A 24,570-nucleotide genomic window follows, 5' to 3' on the forward strand; every position below is an offset into this window, starting at 1 on the left:
ATCAGAATGAGTAAAGGGTGAAGTCTGAGAACCACAGTGTGGGTGAGGCAGTCCTGGGACAGGACTCCACATTGCAAAGCCCATGAACGCTGACATACCCATGGGCTTCCTCAGCAGGGCCCACACTAGACTCCTCGGAGCACTGATTCCATTCAAGGCTGGTGCTGGGAGATGACGGGGAAGCGAGACACCGCTGCCTGGCCAGGAGCTTGCCTCCTATTGGCGGGTGCTGGGCCAAGGACATGCCGGTGAGACGACTCGTGCCCTGTGGCTTCCGTCAATCCCTCCCCGCTACATTCCATTCCGCCTCAGCTCCCAGCTCCGCTCCTGCCCTTGGGAAAGGAGCCTCCCCACAACACCCAGCCCACCCGGCCCCTGAGTTCCAGCCTCTAGGGTGAATCTACAACTGAGGTAGTGGTCCGTGTGTGGGCAGCATGGTTCTGACTGCCCCTTGCACAGGCTCCGAGAGGTGTTTCATGGAGCCTCTTCTTGCGGTGGAGCCTGGGCAGGGGGTGAAATCCCAAAGTGTGGAGGCCTGACGTAAGTGCCCCTCGGGTAGAGCAGGCTTGGGAAGGGGGCGCAGGGCGGTGTGGCTTGTGGGGTACTTTCTCCACCTGGCACGTGGGCGATTCCCTCATGTAAACTGCTGCCTGCCTCTGTCTGAAAGGACGGGAGTTTGAGAACTGAAATGGGAATGGGCCCTAAGGGTGCAGGCCCCACGCTCAGACCTGCTCCCAGACACCAAGTGGGGAGCGGGGGTCTGGCCCGGGGCAGTGGGTGGGAGTGAGGGCCAACATCCAGGGAGGCTTCTCCCAGCCGCCTCCTCCCACCTAGGACAGCTGGTGGTGGGCAGCTGGTGGCTTCCTGCCTTCCAGGCGCCTGGGCTACCCCCAAGGCATGCACACAGTTACTGTGCCGTGTCTCACATGCACTAGAACGTGACAGGAGCCTCGGACTGGGTCTGCTCTCCGTTACGTGTGTGGTGGCCTCCCTGCAGGACGTGGGCAGAGCGGACACTAAGGGGGTGTGTGCAGGACGAGGGAGAGGCGAGCGGATGGGGCCGGAGGGCCAATGGGGGATGGGCACAACCCTCTGACAGCAGGCAAGGTCCCGCGAGCTGCTTGTTCTGGAGAAGACAATGTGTTTAATGATTTCTGTAACCCAGAGGACGCCACGCAGAGCCTGGGCAGGGCCATCACACGAAGTAGGCGGCCAGGGCCGACATCTTGTCCTTGGGTCTCCTGGTGCCTGGCTTCCCCGCTGGCCTCCGGCCCCGGCCCCGGCCCCGGCCCTGCCTCCTCCCAGGCCCGCGGTGCATGGGGTGGCAGGAGGCTGCGTGCTTCAGCTCCACCAGTTCCTGGAAGACCGGGTCGCAGAAGACACAGCCCGTGTGCTGCGTGCCGTCACCCGGCAGTGGGGACCTGGCCTTGTTGAAGTCGACGTCCAGCAGGGCGGCCTCGCAGGTGCCGCAGGTGTCGGCAGACACACGCACGCGGTGGGCATTCTCGAAGCAGTGCGCCACCACATTGCACCTGTTGCAGGCCACCCGCCACTTGGGGCCTGAGGTGGGGTCGAGCACCAGCACACCGCTCTCGCACTCCACGCACTGGCCAATGCCCAGCATGCTCAGCGAGTGCTGGCAGGTGGGGTGTGTGCACTCGTTGCAGCCTGTGCCTGGGGAGGGGTGCGGCGGGGGGTACCATTATGCAAACACACCTGCCTGCCCGCCCACCCACCCTCGGGACCTCCACCCCAACCCTCATCCCAGCAGATTGCGCTCCTCTCGCCCTGTGCATGCCGGCCCTGGGCTCTACTTCTCTGAGACCTCCTTGACCTTTGATGTCCCCCTACTCTGAGGTTTCCAGACAGCTTCCGGACGGCCTCCAGCCAAGTCCACCCCCGCTTTACTTTGCTCCCCGTGGCCCAGGTGGGGCCATCTGCTGCCCTGTAAGCTGCTGGAGGGCAGGGATGGGTCTCCCTGAGAAAGGTGGTGACTGAGGGCTCACCCCTTGCCGGGGGCGGCCCCCTCCCACTGCATCCTCTCACTCCCCCCAGCCCAGGAGCATGCCCACTGCCCAGATCACAAGTGATCTGACTACGGTCAACCATCCAATCGCGACTAGGCAGAAAGTGGCAGACTGGCCGGCTGGGCCCTAAGCAGTGCCCGAGCACACCTGGGTCCTTGGGGCCCTGTGCAGGGAGCTCAGGAATGGTAGGCGTGGGGTCCCCTCAGAGTCCAGCGTGGCATGAGCAGGGCTGGTGCTAAGGAGGGACCACAGGTGCCCGGGGGACAGGCGAGCTGGCTAGGGAGGGAACAGCTCACCTTTCTTCATGTCTCGGAAGGGTGGGTGGTTGGAGCAATATGGGCACAGCGGGTAGCTCTTGCCCCGCGAGCCTGATGACCACAGAACCAGCTCGAAGTCGTCCAGCGGGCACCGGAGCTCCTTGTAGAGCTTGATGGTGCCATTCTGGGGGAGGGTGTAGGTCTCATCGCAGTGGGAGCAGTGCAGGCGGCTTGGCTTGGCCTGTGGCAAAGTCGGGGGGGTGGTCACAGGTTTGCTGGGGCTGCTGACCCTCCTGCCCACCCTCATTCTCCCCGAGACATAGGATACGTAACATGTAAAACATAACGTGTAACACCTATAACGTAACACATAGTGCATGATGCTAAAGCATAACGTGTAGGTAGCACATAGTATGGAGTATCACCAGGACCTCTCAGGCAAGGATCCCTGGTCACTGAATCTCAGAACACTTGCTCCACACGTACACAAAGGTGCTAAAATCCCTGCACGTACATTAGTATCTGTGACAGCAAGGAACATGTTGTCAAGAGAACATGGACAGTGCGTGTTTCAGTGGCCTAATGGCTTACGTGCTGCTGGGGGCAGCGGTGGGGGTTTGTTGGCAAAGCTGCCCAGGCCCCCCACGTCACTCCGTGTGAAAGCAGCTGGAGAAAGGCCCGCGGGGTGGCAAGACCACCCATCTGTGCACACCTGCCCTGTGTGTCCCGGCCCCTCCTCCCCCCTACCTGGATGTACTTCATGAACCGGTGGCACTTCCCACAGCGGGAAAGGGGCTTGCCGGTGGCCGCCAGGGGCGAGAAGGACACCTCCATCAGCTCATCCATGCCTGAAAGTGAGCAGGGCGGGACTCACACCCCGACCCTGGGGTGCCCACCTCCACGACAGCCGGTATACCGGGCAGGCTTGAGGGAGCTACCGCACGGGCCCAAGAATCTGAGGGTAAATACGGCCACCCCTGAGGGTAACTGAGCGGCGAGCGGCAGCCCTGTTCGTCACACAAGCCAAGTGTGCTGCACGTGCTGTCACTGCACTCGCTCTGTAATCCTGACAATGGCCTGGAGCCGAGAGCCTGGATCTGGGAGCTGGTATCGCTGCTGGAGGCGGCAGCCCTGACCAGGGTCCTCTGGCCGACGAGCAGGGAAGAGGCGGGCCTCACCCGCAATGGAGTCCACGAAGTAGTGGAACTTCCTCTTGAAGACGTCCAGGGTGTGGCCCAGGACCTGGCGGTAGTCGGCTTTACCCTGGGCGATCAGGTTCAGCTGCTTCTCTACTGCACTGCGAATGGTGGGGAGCACTAGCTCCACATCTGCGGAGTAGGGGACGCACTGTGAGCCCTCATGCCACGGGGCCAGGGCTGCCCCCACCTGTGATCTCCCCCGGCATCCCGTGTGGAGTGGCCAGGACACCCCGTCTCCAGGACAGCGTGACAGGATGAAGCTGCTTGGGTGGGGTCTGTACTCCATCTCCCACGGGCCCCTCAGGACTCCTCAGGACAGAAAGACGGCACTGCAGCAAGGACCCCAGGGCCCAGTCTGCAGGGAAGAGCCCACGTCCCCCCTTTTGGACCCTGACACACACCCACGTGTCCATCAGCCCTGCTACGGCAGGTCCTAGGAGTGGCCGGAGCGGCCTCCTTGTGGTGGGAGTTGCGGGCTCACTGCAGGGCCGGGTCTGTGAGGGGAGGCGCCTGGCAGTTGGACTCACCAATCTTGTAATAGCCGTGCACCAGTACAATACCAAGGTTGGTGGGCTTGAGTCGGCGCCCACTCTCCACCACCACGTAGTTACGCTGGCAGATGTTGTTGATGTGTACGGGGATGCTGGCATCCGTCCCTGAGACACAGCAGGGCCCTGTCAGACTTGGCTCCCCCTTCACCCCCGCCTGCCTTGTGGCCCCCGGTTCTCAGCCCTGCCCCTGGGCACCACACCACAGGCCTTTTCTGGGCTGTCCTGTGAACCCAGCGTCGATGTTCCCAGCTCAGAGAGACTAAGGAACTCTGCCAAAGTCACAGAGCTCGGACTGCCCCTCACATCTGGAAACGTGCCCTCCTTGGCCTCTCCCTGTCTTGACCCTGTGGCACCCACACCTTTCCAGAACCAAGGCCCCAGGCCCCCAAATGCAGAGGAGCCTCCCTGACAAATTGTCCCTCCAAAACCTGCCCGGGTTTGCCCACTTGCTGGCTCCCGGTCCCTCGTGATCAGCCCCCAGGGCAGGCTCCCAGCTGCAGGGTGCACCTGCCCCAAAGACATCTAGGTTGTCTGGCACTGCCAGATGCTGCCTTTACTGCTCCCCGAGGTCCATGGCTGGCGGGATGAGGTGGGCCAGGCTCTGAGCCCCATGTGGCTCTGCAGTGCTGCACCGTACACTCCCGCGGCACCTCCTGCACTCGGGCCACAGCCCTGAGGCCCCTGGTCAACAGGGCCGCTCTTAACCGCTGTTGGGAGGTCCGTGACACTGTCTAGTGTGTGGCCACGAGAAGCCACGGACGTCCCATCAACGAGAAGGGGCAGAGGGTGCTGGGGGAGCGGCGCCCACACCCGCAGCAGGCTGAGGACCACCAGGACCCACTGCAGGCACCCAGGCCCCTGGAAGCAGCAGCCCAGCTCTCCTGGTAAGGCCACCACTGTCACCAGGACCCCGGGCACAGGTAAGAGGCTCCCTGGCAAGGCACCCGCGGGACTGTTAGTCATGGAACAGAGTCCAGATACCGTGGCCTGGTTGTCCTACAGCCCTCCAGAGCCTGTCAACTGTGAGGGGCCCGGTGAGCTGGGCAGCCCATCAGGGAACAGGCAGAGCCTCTCGGAGCAAGCACCACCTAGGGAGGTGGCACTGGCACAAGGCCATCCCCCGGGGTGTGAGGCCTCAGGTCACAGCCCTGGGCCTGGGGACTGGGGGAGACCCTCGCCCGTGAGACATGTGCATCAGCGACCCCACTTTTGAGCTCAAAGCTCCCCAGGTGGGGCACGTCCACCCCCCTCGCAGGGAAGCAGTGCCGTGGGAACTTGGCTTTCCTGTCGCCTTGTGAATTTGTTCTGAGTTTTGTGTCCTCCCTGTGGGTGAGTCACTGGCAACCTGGGCCAACACTCAGCTCTGGCGGTGGTAGTTAGTGCCTGTAAGGGTGCGTGTTGGCCTTTATAGGCAAGGCCAGGTCCTGAGGTGGAGGCCCTGGCGAGGGCCCGCCCGCGGCCACCCTGCAGGCTCAGCTGGCCACACTGGGCCCCAGCCCTGGGATGGGAGCCCTGGGCCCGGACCCACCGATGCCGTGCTTCTCCATGAGCGTGATGAGCTCAGCCTCCGTCAGGTAGTCAGGGGGGCTCGTCTGCTTCTCCAGCATCTTGACCTCAGCCACAGCGAAGGTGTCGCCCCTCTGGCAGGTGGGCAGGCTCTCCTCCAGGGGCACACTCTGCCAAGGCATGATCTCTGTGAAACCTGTGGAGACCGGGCGCCGACACTCAGGGCCGGTGGCCATGTCCGCGGAGGTGGGAGAGGCGCCCGCCTGGCTCCACCTACCTGGGGAGATGACGGTCTTGCCTGTGCAGGTGAAGCGCTCAGGCCCGATCCGGAAGGAGATGGTGCTCTGCAGGTACTTGCAGTCATGGCTGACTGTGGCGATGAAGTGCCTGGTGATGTACTCGTACAGCCGCCAGGCCTCGCCGCCTGCAAAAGGCGCAGCTGCTCAGTGCCGGGCTCTGGCTCCAAGCAGCCCCAGCACTCGTGCTCCAGCAGCAGGGTGTGGGCGCCAGGGCTGGCCTGCTCTAAGCCCTTGAAGCGGGGAGGGGACACACAAGAAGGATTGCAAGCATCTCCAGGCCTCGGTGGCTCTTTCAGGCTCTGCTTCTGGGTGGGACTGTGCTTCAGGGCCCAACCTACCCCATAAGTGACCTGCCACCATCGCTTCAGACTGGGGCTGCGCACAGGGGCTCCTGTCTCCCTCTCCTGCCTTCTCCCAGCACGCAGGCCACCAGCAGGGCCTCGAGGGTGGGAAGTAAGGACACCCCATGGTTGAGCCTGTCACCCTGCCCCGGTCTCATCCCACTCCATCTGTGGTCTCCTGCCTGGCCTGCTCCAGCGCCTGCCCACACATCACACACCTGCCGCCACCACTTCACTCCTGTCCCCGTCCATGGCGACAGAGCACAACCTTCAGGTGGCCCCTTCACTGCAGCCGGGGTCAGTGGGGGCCCACACTGCTGATGGGGCCTGACCCCGTCCAAAGGTGCCATGTAGCCAAAGCTCCTCACCCAGCCCTCCTGGGAAGCTTGAAACGCACGCATGTGCATGCGTGTGTTCGCGCATGCGCAAACTTCTGAGGGGAGCCCCCATACCTAATTCAGCCTCCGTGGCAGACTTCATGGGGGTAATGGGGGGATGGTCGCCAGCGTCGTGGCCTTTCCGTGGGCGGTTGATACCTTCCGCTAACAGCCGCTTCACCTGAGAGGAAAGCCCGGAGCAAGGCATGAGCTGAGCAAGGCTGCCAACCCACATGGGAGGAGTGGCTGCTCATCCTGGCCTGGCCCGTGGGGTCCTGGCCTCACCGTGTCAGCCCAGTAGGGGTGGTTGGCCTGTTGCCGCAGAGGCCCCTTCAGGTCGAAGCTCTCGGGGTAGTGGGTGGTCTCGGTGCGCGGGTAGCTGATGTAGCCCTGCGTGTAGAGCCGCTCTGCGGTCTGCATGGCGTGCTGTGGGCCCATCCCTGCCGGACATGCAGGATCAGCAGCCCGGATGCCAGGAGAGCAGGCACCCCTGGGCCAGGTGCCCAGGCTCCTGGGAGGTGGGGGCCACACAGCCCGATCCAAGGCCAAGCTCCCCCACCAGGGCAGGGACACCAGGGGTCATCCTCGAGACGCTGGCAGCCATACTGCTGAACATGGCCTTCAGAGCGCCTGTGTCCTACTTGGCCTGGGGTCACACCCACACCCTATGGTCCACATGCGCCCTCCGTCCTGAGCCCCCAGGCGCATCCACGCTCACAGCGCTGCAGGGCACTGATGGGGTTCATGCTCCTGCTCCTCCCCAACCTGCAGAAGCTGGCCTCAGCGAGCGGTCACTCCATGTCATCGCTGCCCCTTGAGCATCCCTGGAGGTGCTGCCCTGAGAGGATGGTGCCCACGGTTTCCTGAGGCTGCAGAGGGGCCACCAATGCCTGGAGGCTGCCAGCTCCAGACCAACCTTCTAGCACAACCTTCTCGCTATGGTAGAAACGAGGCTCAGGGCCATGTCACAGCTGTCACACCTGTCGAGTGCCCCGCCCACACCTGGCCTCTCCCTGCACCAGGGACGCCACTGCAGCTGTCCCCCTCAGGTAGCAGCCATCATCACAATCGCTACTGTCAAGACGCCATGTGCCTGCTCAAGAAGTCTCCTGGGGGCTTTAAGGGAACATCCACACTCACCCAGGGAAGAGCTGGCCACACGCAGCATCTCCACGGTGTTCAGGGCCAGTGGCCTCTGCTTGGCCTTCTCCTTCCTGCTCGTGGCCTCCACCTGGGGGACAGAATAGATTCACACATGGGTGCAGGGAGACGCCATGACAGACTCAGGACATGTGGCCAAGGGTCTAGACTCTTTTACCCTCCCAGCTTCTCCAGTTCTCTTCACAGCGGACTCAGGACTTGAATGAACATTTGTTCAGGCCCAGGAAGGAAAAATGAAAGAAAATTCTTTTCCAGGGAAACAGAAAACCTGGAGAAAAGGGGAAGAGTCAGGAGAAAGGGCTGCATATTTGAAACCCAACAGGAGCCAGTGTCTGCCAGGCTGCGGGGCTGGCGGGGGGCCCAGGGGGCCATGGGGTGAGGGCTTGTCACAGGGGCAGGTGCTTACCCCTCACTGCACCCACTAGTGTTGCTATACCTGCCAATTTGACAGGAGAAGCTGGAAACTGGGATTTTTTATGTGAAATCTCCTAACTTCTAAAAGTAGGTAACCACTTTGGAACTTGGTGAATACCATGCACTTTTAAGGAAAACGGTGGTGAGTAACCACCGTCAGCCTCTGGGCTGAGCAGCTATCAGAAGAGTGACCACTTTGTCTGTGGCAAAAACAATCCAAACCTCTCAACCGCCACCCCTCGCCCCTGCCAACCTCACATGGACCTGGCCAGGGCCGTGCCCCCTGAATTCCAGACAGATGTGGGGCTAACACTGAGGCCAAGTGGTGTCTGTGCAGCAGGGGCAGCTTGGATCACGGGCAGGGGGAGGGGGCACTCAGACGGGGTGGCCACTGCGGGCAGAAGCACGGGGCAGATTTAGGTGAAGCTCTGGGGCCTGAGTCAACTGCCCTCAGCAAGGGGATGCCCAGGAAGGTTCAGGAAGGACGAGAGAAGGCGGCTGAAGGAGGCCAGGCGAGCCTCAGTGACCACGGGGGCCGTCATGACTGCAAGGCATAAGCTGCCACAGCCGCAGACATGCCCCCACCCATGCGGCCAGCCAGTTGCCAGGTGGCATCAACCTCTTCCTAACAGCCACGCAGCCCATGCTTTCCAATTCGTGAAAACCTGAGTAAGAAACGTAGCACATGAAGGCCACGAAAGCTGATGACCCAGAGACGCCCGTGCTGGCTGTGGGACCTGGGCGGGTTCTTGATGTGCGTAGGGGCCTCTAGTTGTTAGCCTGAGGTGTCAAAGAAAAGGGACATATGGGTGGAATCCTCCCAAAGGAGGTAATGCCCACAGGGGACATGGAGGGCTCAGAGCAGGCACGTGATGCACGGCAGCTACGGCCTGGGAAGGAGTTTCTTAGTGGGAGTGTGTCGTGAGTAACCATTCTTCTGTCTAAAAAGTGTCTGTGTTCCAGAAAGGCAGAGAAAGATATAAGCCTAGGTCAGCAGAGTCTTTTGAGGCCCCCCGCAAGGCAGATGGGACTGATGTGGGTGGAGCAGCCCACCTGGGCCTCCTTCTCCAGCTTGGTCATGTTCAGGAACATCTGTGCGATCTCCCGGTCGAACACACGCACTCGGTCCCAGTCCAAAAGGAGGGATCGGTCCTTATCGGCATCCACCTGCAGGAGGGGAACAGGAGAGCCCGGGAGAGAAAGCATCCAGGTGAGCCAGTGCCAGCAGGGAGAATCAGGGCAGACAGAGCTGGTCCTCGCCTGGGCCCTGCCTCTGAAGTCTCTCTGCTGTACCTGTTCAGGTGCACAGCCGCAGGTGTGCAGGTTGAGGCCCAGCCCCTCCCCAAGTAGAGGCTGCTCTGACACGAGGCCTCCTTGCTGAGATCAGCCAGATGGCCTCACGAGGGGAGCCCCAAGCCGAGGCTGAGGTGTCCTTAGGGAGCGCCGGGGCCCCCACCTCTCATCCCCTAAGCCCCGCTGGCACTAGATGTGGCCCCACCTAGGAGACCCCAGCCCTGTGTTGACTGAAGCAACTCTGTATTATGCTCTAAATCTTACAAAAACCTTCCTTTTTACTTGGAGCAGGGGTTCCAAGACTTCTTAGAAGCTCGAAAGTCAGCAGCTCGTGGCCCTCAGTCCAGTCCTTGGACCTGACCACCCCAACTGTGGGCCTGGCGGGTGACCTCACCCTGAGCTGCCAGAGCATCCAGGCCTGGCCTTGTCCTGCGGCCTCCACGAAGGCTGGGGGCCCTTCCCTGGGCACCCGCAACCACTTCCTGGTGGGACAGCCACCCACAGCTGTGCCCTTGACCTGGGGACTATGACAATGATGATGGAGGCTCTCAGAATCCATACCCAAACCCGGAAAGACCCAGCATGAACAGGAAAAGGAAGTGAACCTTGGCCTGCAGCACCCAGTAGGTCTCCGGTTTGAAGGACTGGATTTTATCATGTCTCTCCACGCAGAAGCCCAGCGTGGGGGTCTGGCATGGCCCGAAGGAGATGAGCGAGCTGTCTAGGTTGCCGTATTTCCCCTGGAAGTATTTAGTCTGAAACCTATAAAGGGGGTTGGGGGGAGAGGAGGACATTTTGGTCACACATTCACTCAAATACCATCGTTAGCTGCCTGTGGGAGTCGGGCAGGAGGCTGGCTGGCGGGTATGGGAGGAGACCAAGGCAACTGCTCCCTGCTCAAAAGATGGAAAGGGAAGAGCAGAGGCTCTGTTCACCCTGGCCGGAAGCCCTATTTTATTCCGTACCCCTCCACCCCCTCAAGACCTGCCCACCCTGCTTGTCGAGAGGGGACCTCTGTCGTCTGCGTCAGCTAAAGAGACAGTTTTCTTGGGGATTTAAAAATGCTGACAATCTCCTGTCGCCGACCAGGCCTGTGGGGAGGGCGGGAGCCAGGCGAGGCAGTGGCCTGGCCAGGGGGCGGACAGCACCTGGTGAAGGCGCAGCCGATGCGCAGGTCCAGCTCCTGCCGCGCATCCACTGAGAGTGCCTCGTTGTGGTCGGGCTCACCCAGGCGGACCATGGCAGTGCAGATGTCTGTGTCTGTGATGGAGCTGAACCGGGCCCGGAACACTGTCTTCTCGCCACTGTGGGCCTGATTCATGACAGGCAGCACCGCATCCAGGACCTGGGGAGGCGGCCGGCTGTAACGCCCACACCTCACCTCACCTGGGTGCCAGGCCCCCTCCACTGCCCCCTCCTCCTGGAGCCTCAGTCTCCACGGGCCTCCTGCCATGCGCTTCCTTTCCTTCTGTCCACTGCTGTGCTCAAACCCCCTTCCTACTGCCGCCCCCTCTCTTCCTACAGTGGTTTCCACACCCAAACTAGGAGGCACTACTGCAGGGGACACAAGGGACCCCAGCCTCCAAGTCCACCCCGATCCACCCACTTTCCCACCTTCTAGAGGAGGGAGTGCTGGGAGGGCCGAGGGGATTTGGGAGACTTTCCAGAGACTGGAGGAAAGACAGAGAAGGGAAAAGAAGAAGAAAACGCAGTGGATAGGAGTGGGGGCCGGTGCATTTCAGGACTAGAGCAGGGTGGGGGACCTGGGGGGCCTGGAGCCCAGACTCACTAAGAGTTAGTGAAGGCCGTGCAGCGGGAGGGGAGTCGCCGCTGGAGCCTGGCCATGCAGCTTCCTTATGGGGAGGGAGTGGCTCCGTTTCTGAGGGGAGAAAGCCTGTGAGCTGCCAACATTCTCCACCCCAGACGCAAAGGTCCCTGGGGAGAAGCAGCCCTGCAGGGGAGGCGTCGGGAGAGGGGTGTCTGGGAACAGTTTCCTGAGGTGCCAGGTCCCAGGTGAGAGCTGGGGTGTTCCAGCCTGAGGGGCTCCTGCGGGAGGCAGGCCTGGGAGCTGCCACCTGCTTCCAGTCTGAGGGGGGGCGCCTGGGGGCTGGCGGAGACGGGGGCGGGAGGGCACAGCTTGGGGGGTGGGGGGAGAAGGAGGTATGTGAAAGGGTGTCAAGCAGCACTGGCTGAAGGTCCCTGCATGGCGCTGGGAGGGTGCGATGCTCAGAACCCACCCTCTCCTCCAGGCAGTCCTCCATCTAGGAAATCCTGCCCACGGCTTCCTCACAATGTGCCCTTCAGGCAAAGGGACACTCCCTCCCCTGGGCAGAGCCCATGCATCTTAAAATATCTACAGAATCACCAGAATTTAAGCCAGTGCCATGGTTCCCCTGGCAGCATCAGTGCCAGCCAGGAGTGGCATGACAGCAGCGGGAAGGCCGATGTATGGACCCCCAGCCCCCTCACCTCGAAGCAGATGTTCTCTCCCTCCTTGTCGCAGTCCAGCCACAGTACGATGTAGTCACAGCCTTTGCCCTCCACCTGAGCACAGCACATGGGGAATCACACCTGCCTCGGCCCCCAGTGCCTGCCAATGGTGCCCCCGCCCGGCTGGCGGAGCAGAGCCCGGCCCCCGATCACCCTGAGCCCTGGAGCCCGGGGCAGGGCCCAGGCTGAGCCAAGGAGCTGGCTACAGTCAGACTGGCTTAGCCTCTCAGCAAAGAATTTAGTTCAGAACTGCTGTTTTTTGGACAAAAAAGTTATAAATGCCACGTGATCTTAACCTCCAAAACTGCATTTAAAAAAAAGCTAAAATGAAATAACTATTAACAGTAGTTGTCTTGGATAGTGAGATTATAATTAATTATTTTTTTACTTACTTGTATTTTCTAATTTTCATCACATGTATGCATTTGTTTTAAAATTAGGAAATCACCACCACCAAACTATTTTAAAAGCAGAATGTTGCCCCGGGTGCCGGGGAGCCCAGGCTGACTGTGGGGGAGGAGTGGGCCTAAGGGCACCTGGGGGGGGGGGGCGGGCGGGGGGTGCTCCCTCACGCTCAGGACGCACCTGCAGGAACTTCACCATGTTCAGCTTGGGGTTGGCCTCCTTCTTCTCCGTTGGGGCCTGGCTGAACAGCTCGGCGGGGTCCACCTTGTCCCACTTGTTGTACTTTCCTACAAACACAGACATTGGACGTCCGAATCACACTTCACGCTTCCTGGGACTTGGACCCCAGGAGGAGGGTGGGGAGGGGGAGGCTCGGAGAACCCTTTGCCCAGAGCAGGGCCTCCCCTCGCCTGAGCTGTGAGCCGACAACACACTTGAGCCGCACGTGGGAGCTGCTCCCGGATGTTCTCTGTGGCTGGGGGCACCGCTCCTGGTGGGCTCACTGCCACTCATGCCCTGTCTCCTCCTCCAGCAGGTTTCTGTACCCTCTCCCCGCCCAGCACTTGGCCGGCCCCCGATAGGTGCTCAGCAGATCCCGGGGGGCCTCAGTGTCCTCAGGCCCCCCATCCAGCACATCCCCCACACTTCTCTACTTGGCGTTCGGCCTCACACGTCCAGCCTGTAGGCTTCCTTCTAGGCCTTGCTGGTCAGACACAGCCAAGTTCAAGCCCCAGCTCCCTGACTTCAGGGTCCGAATGCCCTGCTGCAAGGGGAGCAAGAACTGCCGAGGCTCTACTGTGAGCGGCCCGCGCTCAGTGCTGCACCTCCCGCCCCACTGGGGCCTCAAACAGTCCTGGGAGGTGATGGCAATGATCTCAGACCCTTCACACACGAGAAGCAGAAGCGCACGGAGGCCCAGCTCCGGTGCAGCGAGGGTCAGGGCCTAGGTCGGACCCACATCAACTGCGACCCTGCACCAAGCCCCACTGGGTCACTGATGCTGGCCTTCCAATCACCACTGACTGACTGTGGGACAAAGGTCATACTCGGAGGGGCAGCAGCCCTCTGTGGAATGCCTACACGGGCCAGGCCCCTGCTCAGGTGGGGACCACTGCCTCCACTCTGCACAGGAAGGTGCAGGGCACACAGTGACCAAGGGGCACCACTGGGACAGGGACCCCAGGTCAGCTCTCCACAGTCTGCTGGCCTCAGGACTCATGGGTTCTGGACAAACCTCTCTGCCCGGAGCCTGCCCTGGGCTCCAACTGGACCCTGGGCAGCACCAGGCAGGGCTCCTCAGTGCAATGGAAGGTGGGCAGGGGGGCAGGGGCTCACCCAGGAAGTCCAGGGTCATCACATGACCACAGACGGACGTCATCTTGAAGCGGACCAGCTGGCCAGTGAAGGTCCCGGTGTACTCGTGCACTGAGCATGTCCCGTTCAGCCCTTTGCGCGAGGACATGCTCCCTGCAGGAGAAGCACAGCCATGCGGGGACCCGGGGCCCTGACGCTGCCTCTTGAAGGGCCGGGGTCCCCTCCCCACAGTGGTCAGTGACAACATTCCTCAGGCAGCAGCAGTCACCGGGTGCTGAGAGATCTAGCGGCTCTCAGGGGAAACACGCAGAGCTGGGTGTGTGTGGGGGCCGAGAGCGCCCCCTCTGGACGCTCAAGAGCCGACACTCTTGGGTCGTTCTCTGCATTTCTGTATTCACTCCTGAATCTGATTTCTGCCCCATTTAAACCCTACTCAGAGGTTCCCCAAAGACCCCCTAACTATCGAACTCCAGGGTGACCTCTCCACTCCCAAACAATGGCCCTTTCCCCGAACTTTCTCGGCCTCTGGGGACCGGGCACTTCTGGGGTCTCCCCTCCCCTTCAGATGACTTCTCAGCCTGCTGCCCTGGGGTCTCCTCTTCCTTCAGCCGCTGGACTGAGGGGAGGTCAAGGTGGACGCCTGCCATCTCTGGGTCCCCAGCACCCACCAACCACCCAGGGGCTAGGGTGAGGCAAGGGCAGGTGTTCTCTTTCCCAGTGCCCTACGGTCTCAGGGGCATGGCTCAGCCTCATGGCACCATCAAGTGGCGTGAGGGGCGTGGGTGCAGCTGCAGCGGGGCGTCCACAGGGCAGTGGTGTTGATGCCCACGGCATGGCCTCAGCAGACTAGGCCGGGTGGGGTCCTTCCAGTGGACTCTTTCTGCTCAAGTTAGCAGGGCTTGTTTCTGCTGCTCGTGACCGACCACCCTGCCTGGCACAGCACTCGTCCAGTGGCCTGCCTGCCATGTGCTGCCAGCTGCGCCTGCACCTTGTGGGAGCCCCGGCTCACGCTCAGCGTGGCAGTAATCGCACCCCACAGGGACCAAGTGACTAAGTGACCGAGGGCTTCATCCACACCTGCTGTCCTGAACAGACTTGACTCCAGGGGGCTGGGGTTGCTTAGGAAGAAGAAAGGATTGACCTGCAGAGCAGGAACGTCCACGCTCACAGATCAAAGCCATTGAGAGCGCCGGGGCTGCCCTCCTACCTCGAGAGAGGATTCTGGCGATGGACTGGGCCAAGGACGGCTTCTCAGCCACCATAAGTACCGTCTTCATCTTGTCTCAGGCTGCCAGCACCCTGCCTCACTCTGCTCTCAGGGAAATGGCAGTGAAACAGCTCACACACTGACCTAGGGCAGCGTCACGCTGCTGCCATGCCAACTCCTAAGAGAAAAGACATGCAGAAAACAACGATGCTTCCAGTGGAACCTCTCACTTTAAAGAACAAAACAAACCCAAGGCAAGAAAAAGAAACTCAGGGAAACCTGCAGGCACCTGACAGACAACTGCCTAGGGCAACTGAACTGGATCAGGACCACGGCTTTGCTTGAAAAGATGAGGTGGCCCCATGACCCCAGGCTGATTTTGTCCCCAAATCCACGCTAGGAAGCCCTGGGGGCCTTTGGGCCTGGCCCCCCTCCCGTGGAGCCGTCATTTACCCCCAGGGCTGAGACGGTATCCTCACCTTGGCTGAGCATGAGGGTGCCCTGGGCACTTTACCCAATGCAGATCCCCAGGCTGGGCACCCATGTCCTCCTGATTCCCGACTGGGCTGAGACCCACTGGCCAGGAGATCCAGCCCCCAGCAGAGCTCGAGAGACCCTTCGCAAAAGGCCCTGACCTACCTCCCCACTTGCCCTGCCTCTGCACTTGCCCTGCCCCACCTCTCACTTTGCAGGCCAGGGTCTGGCCGGTTAAATTGGACATTGTCGTCTAAAGAAAAAAATACATCTGTTTGCCTGGAATGTTCCACGGATCCTGGGGAAGGCAGCTCTACTGTCAAAGGCCCGGCTCAGGCACTAACTCTTCTTTAAAGGATGGATCCTTTTCTGTGAGCTGTTTATTCATAGTTGTACCCATTTTTTCCAAGAGGGTTGCTGTCTTATTTTAGGAGTCGTTTAGATAATGAGGAAATTAGCCCTTTACGGTATGACCTGATGTCCAAAACATTCCCCCAAGCAAAGTAAAGCTAGAACAGGCCTGTACTTATGTCACCAGCAAGGGTCACAGGTGATGGGGCTGGGGGGCAGGCAGACCCGGACGTGGCTGGTGGAATTTGACCGGAGCGACTTGATGACATCTCTCAAAACTACGAGCGTGTGGCCATAGCAGCCCCACATCCAGGGACGAGCTCAGGGATCCCACATGATTTACAGAGCACCCACTGCACGCTCAGTGTGTCGCCCTGTGCCATGAGGGGCAGAGCAGAGCAGGGGTGGCACAGGGCAGGCATGAGCTGTGCAGTGTCCGGGGGCAGAGTTTCAAGGCGGCCCAGGGACTCCCCTTCCCTCACCCACAGAAGCCAGAGGCCAGAAGGGGAAACTGGCAGCAAAGGGAGTTTCTCATCCCTTCCAAAGTAGGAAGGACTTATCCTAAAACATTCCCTTAGGTTTTTTCACTTCTGTGTCACAAGAGCAGCCAGCAATTATCGTGTAATTGTCCTGCCAGTGCCCTCGGTGGAGGTGCTGTGCTGCCCCACGGCAGGAATTGTAGGGTCGGGAAGACCAGAGATCAAGCGGCAGGACTTAAACACACATGCGCAGCCCTCATCCTGTCCAGCCTCTGTGAGCATCCTGGGCGGAGCGGCAGCCCTGCTTTGCTTCCCTACAGCACCAACCACTATACCCGAGAGCCTCTCCAGCTACGTATTTATTTTTTCGTCTCACAGTTCCTAGAACGTACGTAAACTCCAAGAGGACAGGGCTGTTACTCTAATGACAAGTAACAGACAATGAGCAAATACTGACTGAATAAATAAAAGAGCAATTTTAACTGCAAAGTGAATAATAAAAATACTTTCTTTGATGTCTAAAATTGAAAAACTGACTTTAAATCTGTAAGAGTATTGCAAACATTTCACCTACTCAATGTTTTTTCTTTTTTAAAAAAAATAATTTATTTTTGGCTGCGTTGGGTCTTCGTTGCTGCGTGCAGGCTTTCTCTAGTTGCAGTGAGCGGGGGCTACTCTTTGTTGTGGTGCGTGGGCTTCTCACTGCGGTGGCTTCTGTCATGGAGCATGGACTCTAGGTGCGCGGGCTTCAGTAGTTGTGGCTCGCGGGCTCTAGAGCGCAGGCTCAGTAGTTGCGGCGCTTGGGCTTAGTTGCTCCGCGGCATGTGGGAACTTCCCGGACCAGGGCTCGAACTGGTATCCCCTGCATTGGCAGGTGGATTCCTAACCACTGCGCCACCAGGGAAGCCCATGTTCTTCTTTCCATGGTGTTTCTGGAAGTTTTACATTTTCACTACTCCCCTTCATACCTAAGGATCCTAAATACTCTTCCAGTAAATAATTAACATATTCTTCTGTAAAGATCCCTTTAGAGACAAACATTTTGCCCTAGCATCTTCAAAGGGATTACCTCATTTATCCAGGACAAGGGATACAATTGGACAGTCACAAAAGTCACATCAGCATCAGTCCCAATTTCAGAGCACCTGTCCATCTGTCACTGTGTAGCTGCTATTCCACAGTTGATATGTGGCCTGTCTCCAGCAGCTCTGGCTCTAAAGAAACAGGGCTTCTGGTTTAACAGTTTATACTCCACTACTGCATGAGTACTTTGTAACCTCCTGAGTACCACTGCTTTATTAGGGAGAAAAAATCACTTTCTTTAAGGATATGGAATCATGGAATCCTGGGGGAAGGAGTCTTGGTGATGATCCAGTACAACCATCACAAGAGAGAACAAACTAAGACCCAGAGAAAGCGATTTGCCAAAGGTAAGCTGGGAAATTTACCAAGTTGGGGCTGAAACTCATGCTTCCTTACTTCCAGCCAGGTACTTTTTTTTTTTTTCTTTTTAAACTGCACCAGGTTCCACCTTTTAAAAGATTTTGGCAGTCTTAACTGATTAACTGCCTGTGATAATCTTGGGGCCTCCCTATTTTTCCATTAAGGCACATCTCCAATTTCAAAATGGAAGCCAATGAGAACAGAAGCTGAGATCAGTGGCTTGCAAACTTCATTTATACATCATCTTAATACCTCTGCCTTACCAACATTATTATCCACTTAAGTTTCTGCCTTGAAGAAAAAGCTTAAATATATAAAAAAGGGAAATTTCATAGCCTCTTAGGAGCTGAAAGCCTATAATCAATAACCAAAACTAGATTCTTTCCAGTAACCTACATGGTCTGTCAAGTTTGATCTTGTTGCCTGCCAAAGCTCCGAGCCTGAAGTGTGTCCCCTTATTTCAAAAAGGGAGATTAGCAAGTGCTAAGAGGATGTTGACAGCAAACACCCCAAATTAGGGCTGTAATTAAGAGGGCTGAAAGTCAAGGAGAGTAGAGGTTAGCCTGTCAACTCACCAGCAATACCACAATGGTATGTGTCCTTGGGAGACACAGTGGATAAAGTCCTTCCATGTCAGTGTCTTATGCACAGGTGGATTCAGCTTGGGAGTGGAGGCCTAGCAGTGGTCCGCATGGCATTTACAGGCCTAGGATTTCCCACCTTAGCGACTTTAGTAAACACCTATGGAGTCAGGGAAAGAACCCTTTCTTAAGCTCCTCCCTTGCAGGCACGCTACAGCTGTAAACGCTACTTTGTTTATTCTTTCTAGCAACCCTACGAAGCCTATGCTGTAACTTTTTAAACTATGAGTAGACTGAGGATCAGAACAATACAGACTAGTGTCAGTGATCTTTGGCAAGTCTCTAGGGACTCTATGGCTCGCTGGCCACTAAGCCCACGTTGGGGTGACTTTCTCACGTCCTGTTCTCACAGGCTGAGCGACAAAGAAGGAAGACGAGGCCACTGTGAGAAAATACTTCCCAGGATTCCAGCTAATTTGTCCACAAAAGTGCCCTCCGCACCCCACCCCCCGCGTCTACACCAACTGCTCAGAGAAACACACCCCGGCGCCCTCCAGACCGGACCGGGCGGGGGGCGGCGGGCGACGCCTGGACCCCGACCCTGCCCGACGCGGCCTCTGTCCCCGCCTGCGACGCGGACCCTGCCTTGGGGGGCTGCGGGGGACTCGGCGCGGAGAGGCTCCAGCCGCAGCGCCTGCTCCCTTCGGTCACTCCCCGAACCCACTGGCCCGGTAGGAGGCGCCGAGAATGCAGAGCCCGGCCGGGACCGGCTCCCAGCGGCGGGGCTCGGCCCACACCCCAAGCCGCCCTCCGCCCGCTGCTCGCCGTTCGTCGCTCACCCGCGTCCCGGGTTCCGTTCCGCTCCGCCTCCTGCTCCCGGCGGCCGGAGGCGACCTGCTTCCGGGTCCGTCTGCGGACGGGGTCCCCCTCTGCCCTCCGGCGCCGCACGCCCGCGTCCACAGGTTCCGAGCCTCGCGCGTTCCGGGGCATGTCCTCCAGTCGGCCCTAGCACGCGGGGTCCACACGGGTTCCCAAACCCCACCCGAGCCCTCCCCGCCTGGGTCCGCAGAGGTCCCCAAACCCCACCCTGGCCGGGGTCGCCAAGCCCTCCACCCCGTTCTTCCTCGCCGCGGGGAGGCAATAATAATTACCTACAAAATTGAAAACTGGATGTTAAGCATGAAAACATATATACTGCTAATAATTAAACTAAAAACTAAAAACTACAGATGCGTGTATAGCAGGCTTCTTTCAATGCTATAAACATTTGTGGAATGAGTGAATGAACTATGTAAAACATATCTGGACGATGAATTGGAAAATAAAAGTAATTTTTTGTGTTATAGCAATAGGTTTATGGAAGGTTTAAAATAATTTTCGTGGCTTTATTTTAATATCTTTTAAATAATACCGTGCACACAATTCCTTTGCTACCTTAGACATTTCCCCCAACTTGCCTTTATTGGAAGACTAGCCCTTATAGTCTGGAAAAAGGAAAATTCTACAGTCAAGTTAAGATTGAGAAATGCCAAAAAATTGAGTCACAGTGAGATTTCACTTTCAAAAAAGAACTCCTGGTGCAAACCCATTCCTTGGCAGGTTCTCCATCTCCAAAATGGCAACTCCATCGTCCCGGTTGCTCAAGCCCAGTGCCTGCAGGCATCCTGGATTCCTCTCTTTTTCTCACCCGTTATCTATCACTATGTTCAAAATATATTTGAGATCCTATCAATCATCCCTGCCTTGGCTGCCACCATCCTGATCCATCTCTCTCCTGGCCCCCACCCTGCCACCTTACAGTCTGTCTCCACACAGCCCCCACTTAAGGAGTCCAGGGCTAATGTTGGATCCCGGGTGCCACCAGCTGGCAGAGAGGCAAAACCAGAGCTCCATCATTTAACCCAGCGCAGGGGTTCATTCTGCAGAGCAGGGGGAAGGACTTGAGGCCTGGACCCACGGGGGGCTGTGTGGCCCCCGCGTGCTAGGGCCGAGTGGTCGGCTGAGTGGTCGGCTCTGGAAGCCTGAGGGTCTCCATCAGCGCTGAGAAACTGCAGCTGGCCTGTGCTCTGTGCCTGGGCAGCCCTGCAGCTGAGTCTTCCCCACAGACCTCCCAGGGAGCTGCCGTCAGGCTTTCCGGGTGACCTTTACGTGGACAAATGACTCAGAGTCAGAGGGACCCTTAGACCCTCCTTACTTATGCATGGGTGCTGGGTTTGGTGGATGATATGGCTGAGAGCTCCTGGGTCTCTCTTCTCTCTGATTGGGCACAGGCTGGACCATGATTTTCATAGTTCTGTTAATAGTCTACACCAGGACTTCCCTGGCAGTCCAGTAGTTAAGACTCTGTGCTTCCAACGTGGGCAGCGCAGGTTTGATCCCTGGTGGGGGAACTACGATCACAGCGTGGTCAAAAAAAAAAAAAAGTCAACACCACCCCATGCTTACTCTATTCCAGGCACATCTCTATTTTTAACGCATTTGATTCTCGTTGCAACATTAGGGACTAGATATTGTTATTATCTTGATTTTATGAGGAAACAGGTCACACAGGTGTAAATGACAGAGCCAAGTTTCAAAACTAGGCAGCTGAATCCCAGAAGGCATTTTCCTGTTTCTTGTGCTCAGATCTTACTTATGTCAGCTCCACGTGCATGTCTGCCTTCGTGGCTAACTATGGCATATTGATATACCATAAACCACTGTGACTTTTATACTTGGAAGTCAGTTTGGCTGGACCTATATATATTTGTTTTCAGATTCTTTTCCATTTTAGGTTATTACAAGATACTGAATATAGTTCCCTGTGCTATGCAGTAGGTCCTTGTCATTTATCTATTTTATATATAGTAGTGTATATATGTTAATCCCAAACTCCTAGTTTATCCCTCCGACAAGGAACATTTCTAATAGGTACTCTCTCCTAAACGCTCCTGTTAAGGATTGAATTTGCCGTGTGTGTGTGTGTGTGTGTGTGTGTGTGTGTGTGTGTGTGTGTGTATTCAGGGTCAGGGAAGGCTGGAGTCAGCAGGCAGTGCCTGTAATGCCTTTTCGTAAGCATAAGGGGGCGCTGTGTGCACGTCCCTGAGAGATGCGGAGGCCGTTGCACAGGGGCACCAACTCCTGCCTCCCGGTGCTCAGTGCCCCAGGGGCCCAGCGCTGCCTTCCGGTGCCTGCCCAGGCCACCCTTCGCGGGGCCATCTTGACAGAACGCAGGGAGGGTGGGCCCGGCGCTAAGGAGGGGAGCTGATCTGCACAGAGAGGACCTCCCCTCTTCACTGGGCGGGGGGGGGGGGGGGGGGGGGGGGGGGGGGGCAGGTGAGCCGGGCTGCTCACCTCTAGCAGTGGGCCCTCAGTAGGGCTAGTGCTAGGGCTTTAAATGCTTAGGGAAATTCATAGGGAAGCCATCTAGACATGGGGCTTTCTTGGGGGGAAAACTGAAAAATTTAGAGATTCTATTTCTTTTTTAAAAAAATATTTTTCGTTTATTTATTTACTTACTTATTTTTGGCTGCATTGAGTCTTCATTGCTGCACGCGTGCTTTCCCTAGTTGTGGCCGGCAGGGGCTAATCTTTGTTGTGATGCATGGGTTTCTCATTGTGGTGACTTCTCTTGTTGTAGAGCACAGGCTCTAGATGCTCAGGCTTCAGTAGTTGTGGCACACAGGCTCAGTAGTTGTGGCCCATGAGCTTAGTTGTGCCGCAGCATATGGGATCTTCCCAGACCAGGGCTGGAACCCATGTCCCCTGTATTGGCAGGCAGATTCGTAACCACTGTGCCACCAGGAAAGTCCCAGACATTCTGTTTCTTTAGCAGATATAGGACATTTTAGATTTACTATGTATTCTTCTGTTTCTTTTGGGAAACTGATTTCCAAGGAATTTGTCTATTTCATCTTTGTGGTCAATTTTATGGGCGTAAATTTTTTAATGTTATTCCTTTAAGTCTCACCCTCCCCTGGACTGGGTTGTTCTCCATTGTTTCCCATTTCCAACCCAACTGCCCATTTCCTTCTGAGGATGTCAGTGGGTGTTATTCTATGGGGTGGCATGGGCCTGGGGCAGAGCAGTGGCAGAATCCAGGCCCATGCCCTGGGGCAGTAGGGGCCTGGTGGGGCTGTCCCTGGGGCCTGATCAACCAGCCCCCAGGTTTCCTGTCTGCCAATATCTCAGGCTCCCTGGTGATGCACGGGGTGGGGGAGGGGAGGACACGGATTCCACACCCAAAAGAACAGAGAGACAAATTATTTTATCAGAAATAAAGGGAAGGCAGAGTCAAGATGGCAGTGTGGGAAGATGCGGAGTTAGCGTCTCCCCACAACTAGGGCACCTGCCGGCTGCTGGTGGGGGACTCTGACGCCCAAGGAGACGGGAAGAACCCCAGAGTGAACCAGTAGGACGTAGGGGGGCTGAGGAGTGAGGAGAAGTGAAGGCCAGGCAGGATCAGCACCCCTGAGGCCAGGGAGATCAGGAGAGGCAGGCAGGAGGGGCCCTCCCAGACCCCAGACCAGAGGAGCAGGAAAGTAGAGGAGGGCGTTTGTCCCTCCCACTGGAGTCCAGGAAGCCTGCTGGGCTCCCAGGTGAGGTCCTCTGCCCTCTGAGACCAGGGTTGGGGGGCACGCCTGGGCCCCTCCTGTTCCTTGAGCCTAAGCCCCACCCCCCACAGCTCCCAGGGCCTTTTCCAGCCCTGTGGGTCCTGAGTATTGGCTCTGCCAACCGCCCAAACCTCGCCCTTGCTTAGGCCCCGCCCTCCACAGCCAAGGCCTTTCCCCCCCCTTTCTTTTTTTTTTTTTCCTTTTCCCTCCTCCTCTTTTTTACTATTGTGGTACTGATGTACCTTCCAGTTGTTGATTCACCTCTATTTTTATTTTTACGTTCTTTTTAACATATCTGTTAGTTTCCCAGTCTTATTTTATTTTTTACTTTGTTTTGTTGCCACCCCACGCGGCTTTCGGGATCTTGGTTCCTGAGGCTGGGGTCAGGCCAAAGCTCCTGTGGTGGGAGCCCCAAGTCCAAACCACTGGACTAACAGAGAACCTCGGACCCCAGGGACTATTAATTGGAGTTAGGTCTCATGGAGGTCCTCCTCTCAGCACCAAGACCCAGCTCTACCCAATAGCCTACAAACTCCAGTGTTGGAAGCATCAGGCCAAACAACCAGTAAAGCAGGAACACAATATCACTCATAAAAAAAAAAAAAAAAAAAAGATATGGCAAAAAAATATGTCACAGATGAACAAGCAAGGTAAAAACCTACAAGACCAAATAAATGAAGAGGAAATAGGCAATCTACCTGAAAAAGAATTCAGAGTAATGATAGTAAAGATGATCCAGAATCTCGGAAATAGAATGGAAGCACAGATTGAGAAAATACAAGAAATAACAAAGATCTAGAAGAACTAAAGAACAAACAAACAGAGATGAACAACACAATAACTGAACTGAAAAATACACTAAAAGGAATCAATAACAGAATAACTGAGGCAGAAGAACAAATAAATGAGCTGGAAAACAAAATGGTGGAAATGACTGCCGAGGAGCAGAATAAAGAAAAGAGAATGAAAAGAATTGAAGACAATCTCAGAGACCTCTGGGATAACACTAAACGCACCAACATTCGAATTATAGGGGTCCCAGAAGAAGAGAAAAAGAAAGGGTCTGAAAAAGTATTTGAAGAGATTATAGTTGAAAACTTCCCAAACATGGGAAAGGAAATAGTCACCCAAGTATAGGAAGCACAGAGAGTCCCATACAGGATGAACCCTAGGAAAAACACACCAAGACACATATTAATCAAATTAACAAAAATTAAATTCAAAGAAAAAATATTAAAAGCAGCAAGGGAAAAACAAAAATTAACATACAAAGGAATCCCCATAAGGTTATCAGCTGATTTTTCAGTGGAAACTCTGCAGGCCAGAAGGGAGTGGCAGGATATACTTAAAGTGATGAAAGAGAAAAATCTACAACCAAGATTACTCTACCCAGCAAGGATCCCATTCACATTCGATGGGGAAATCAAAAGCTTTTCAGACAAACAAAAGCTAAGAGAGTTCAGCACCACCAAACCAGCTTTACAACAAATGCTAAAGGAACTTCTCTAAGCAGGAAACACAAGAGAAGAAGAAGACCCACAAAAACAAACCCAAAACAATAAAGAAAATGTTAATAGGAACATACATATTGATAATAACCTTGAATGTAAATGGATTAGATGCCCCAGCCAAAAGACACAGACTGGCTGAATGGATACAAAAACAAGACCCATATATATGCTGTCTACAAGAGACCCACTTCAGACCTAGGGACACATACAGACTGAAAGTGAAGGGATGAAAAAAGATATTACATGCAAATGGAAACCAAAAGAAAGCTGGAGTAGCAATACTCATATCAGATAAAAT

General features: G+C 56.6%; 1 protein-coding gene across 3 annotated transcripts; it reads right to left on the reverse strand.

The window, feature by feature from the left end:
- Positions 1-720: 720 nt before the first annotated feature.
- Positions 721-19,058, reverse strand: TOP3B (DNA topoisomerase III beta). Of its 3 annotated transcripts, none has more exons than XM_029231827.1 (18): positions 19,009-19,058; positions 14,842-15,019; positions 13,656-13,787; positions 12,501-12,607; positions 11,895-11,969; positions 10,574-10,770; positions 10,031-10,187; positions 9,186-9,299; positions 7,698-7,788; positions 6,843-6,997; positions 6,633-6,738; positions 5,818-5,964; positions 5,563-5,736; positions 4,011-4,139; positions 3,463-3,612; positions 3,032-3,132; positions 2,324-2,525; positions 721-1,674 (listed from the first exon to the last, which is right to left on the reverse strand). In XM_029231827.1, exons 2-18 carry the CDS (start codon positions 14,909-14,911, stop codon positions 1,196-1,198), a joined length of 2,586 nt encoding a protein of 861 aa, XP_029087660.1. In that variant the 5' UTR covers positions 14,912-15,019; positions 19,009-19,058; the 3' UTR covers positions 721-1,195. The 3 variants fall into 3 exon arrangements, with proteins under 3 accessions (XP_029087660.1, XP_029087669.1, XP_029087675.1); XM_029231836.1 differs by lacking the exon at positions 19,009-19,058 and adding an exon at positions 18,164-18,894; XM_029231842.1 differs by lacking the exons at positions 12,501-12,607; positions 13,656-13,787; positions 14,842-15,019; positions 19,009-19,058 and adding an exon at positions 11,215-11,304 and having other exon boundaries at positions 723-1,674; positions 11,895-11,928.
- Positions 19,059-24,570: the final 5,512 nt, after the last annotated feature.

The sequence above is a fragment of the Monodon monoceros genome, unplaced genomic scaffold (genome assembly GCF_005190385.1).
Source record: "Monodon monoceros isolate NGI ecotype Baffin Bay Population unplaced genomic scaffold, NGI_Narwhal_1 Super_Scaffold_1, whole genome shotgun sequence".
Taxonomy (NCBI): Eukaryota; Metazoa; Chordata; class Mammalia; order Artiodactyla; family Monodontidae; genus Monodon; species Monodon monoceros.

Coding starts and splice junctions, on each gene's coding strand:
- TOP3B (XM_029231827.1), bottom strand. CDS start 14,911: ATGAAGACGGTACTTATGGTGGCTGAGAAGCCGTCCTTGGCCCAGTCC. Junction 10,771..11,894: donor GAGAGAACATCTGCTTCGAG/GTGAGGGGGCTG, acceptor CCGCCTCCCCAG/GTCCTGGATGCGGTGCTGCC. Junction 9,300..10,030: donor ACTGGGTGCTGCAGGCCAAG/GTTCACTTCCTT, acceptor CCCCTCCTGCAG/GTGGATGCCGATAAGGACCG.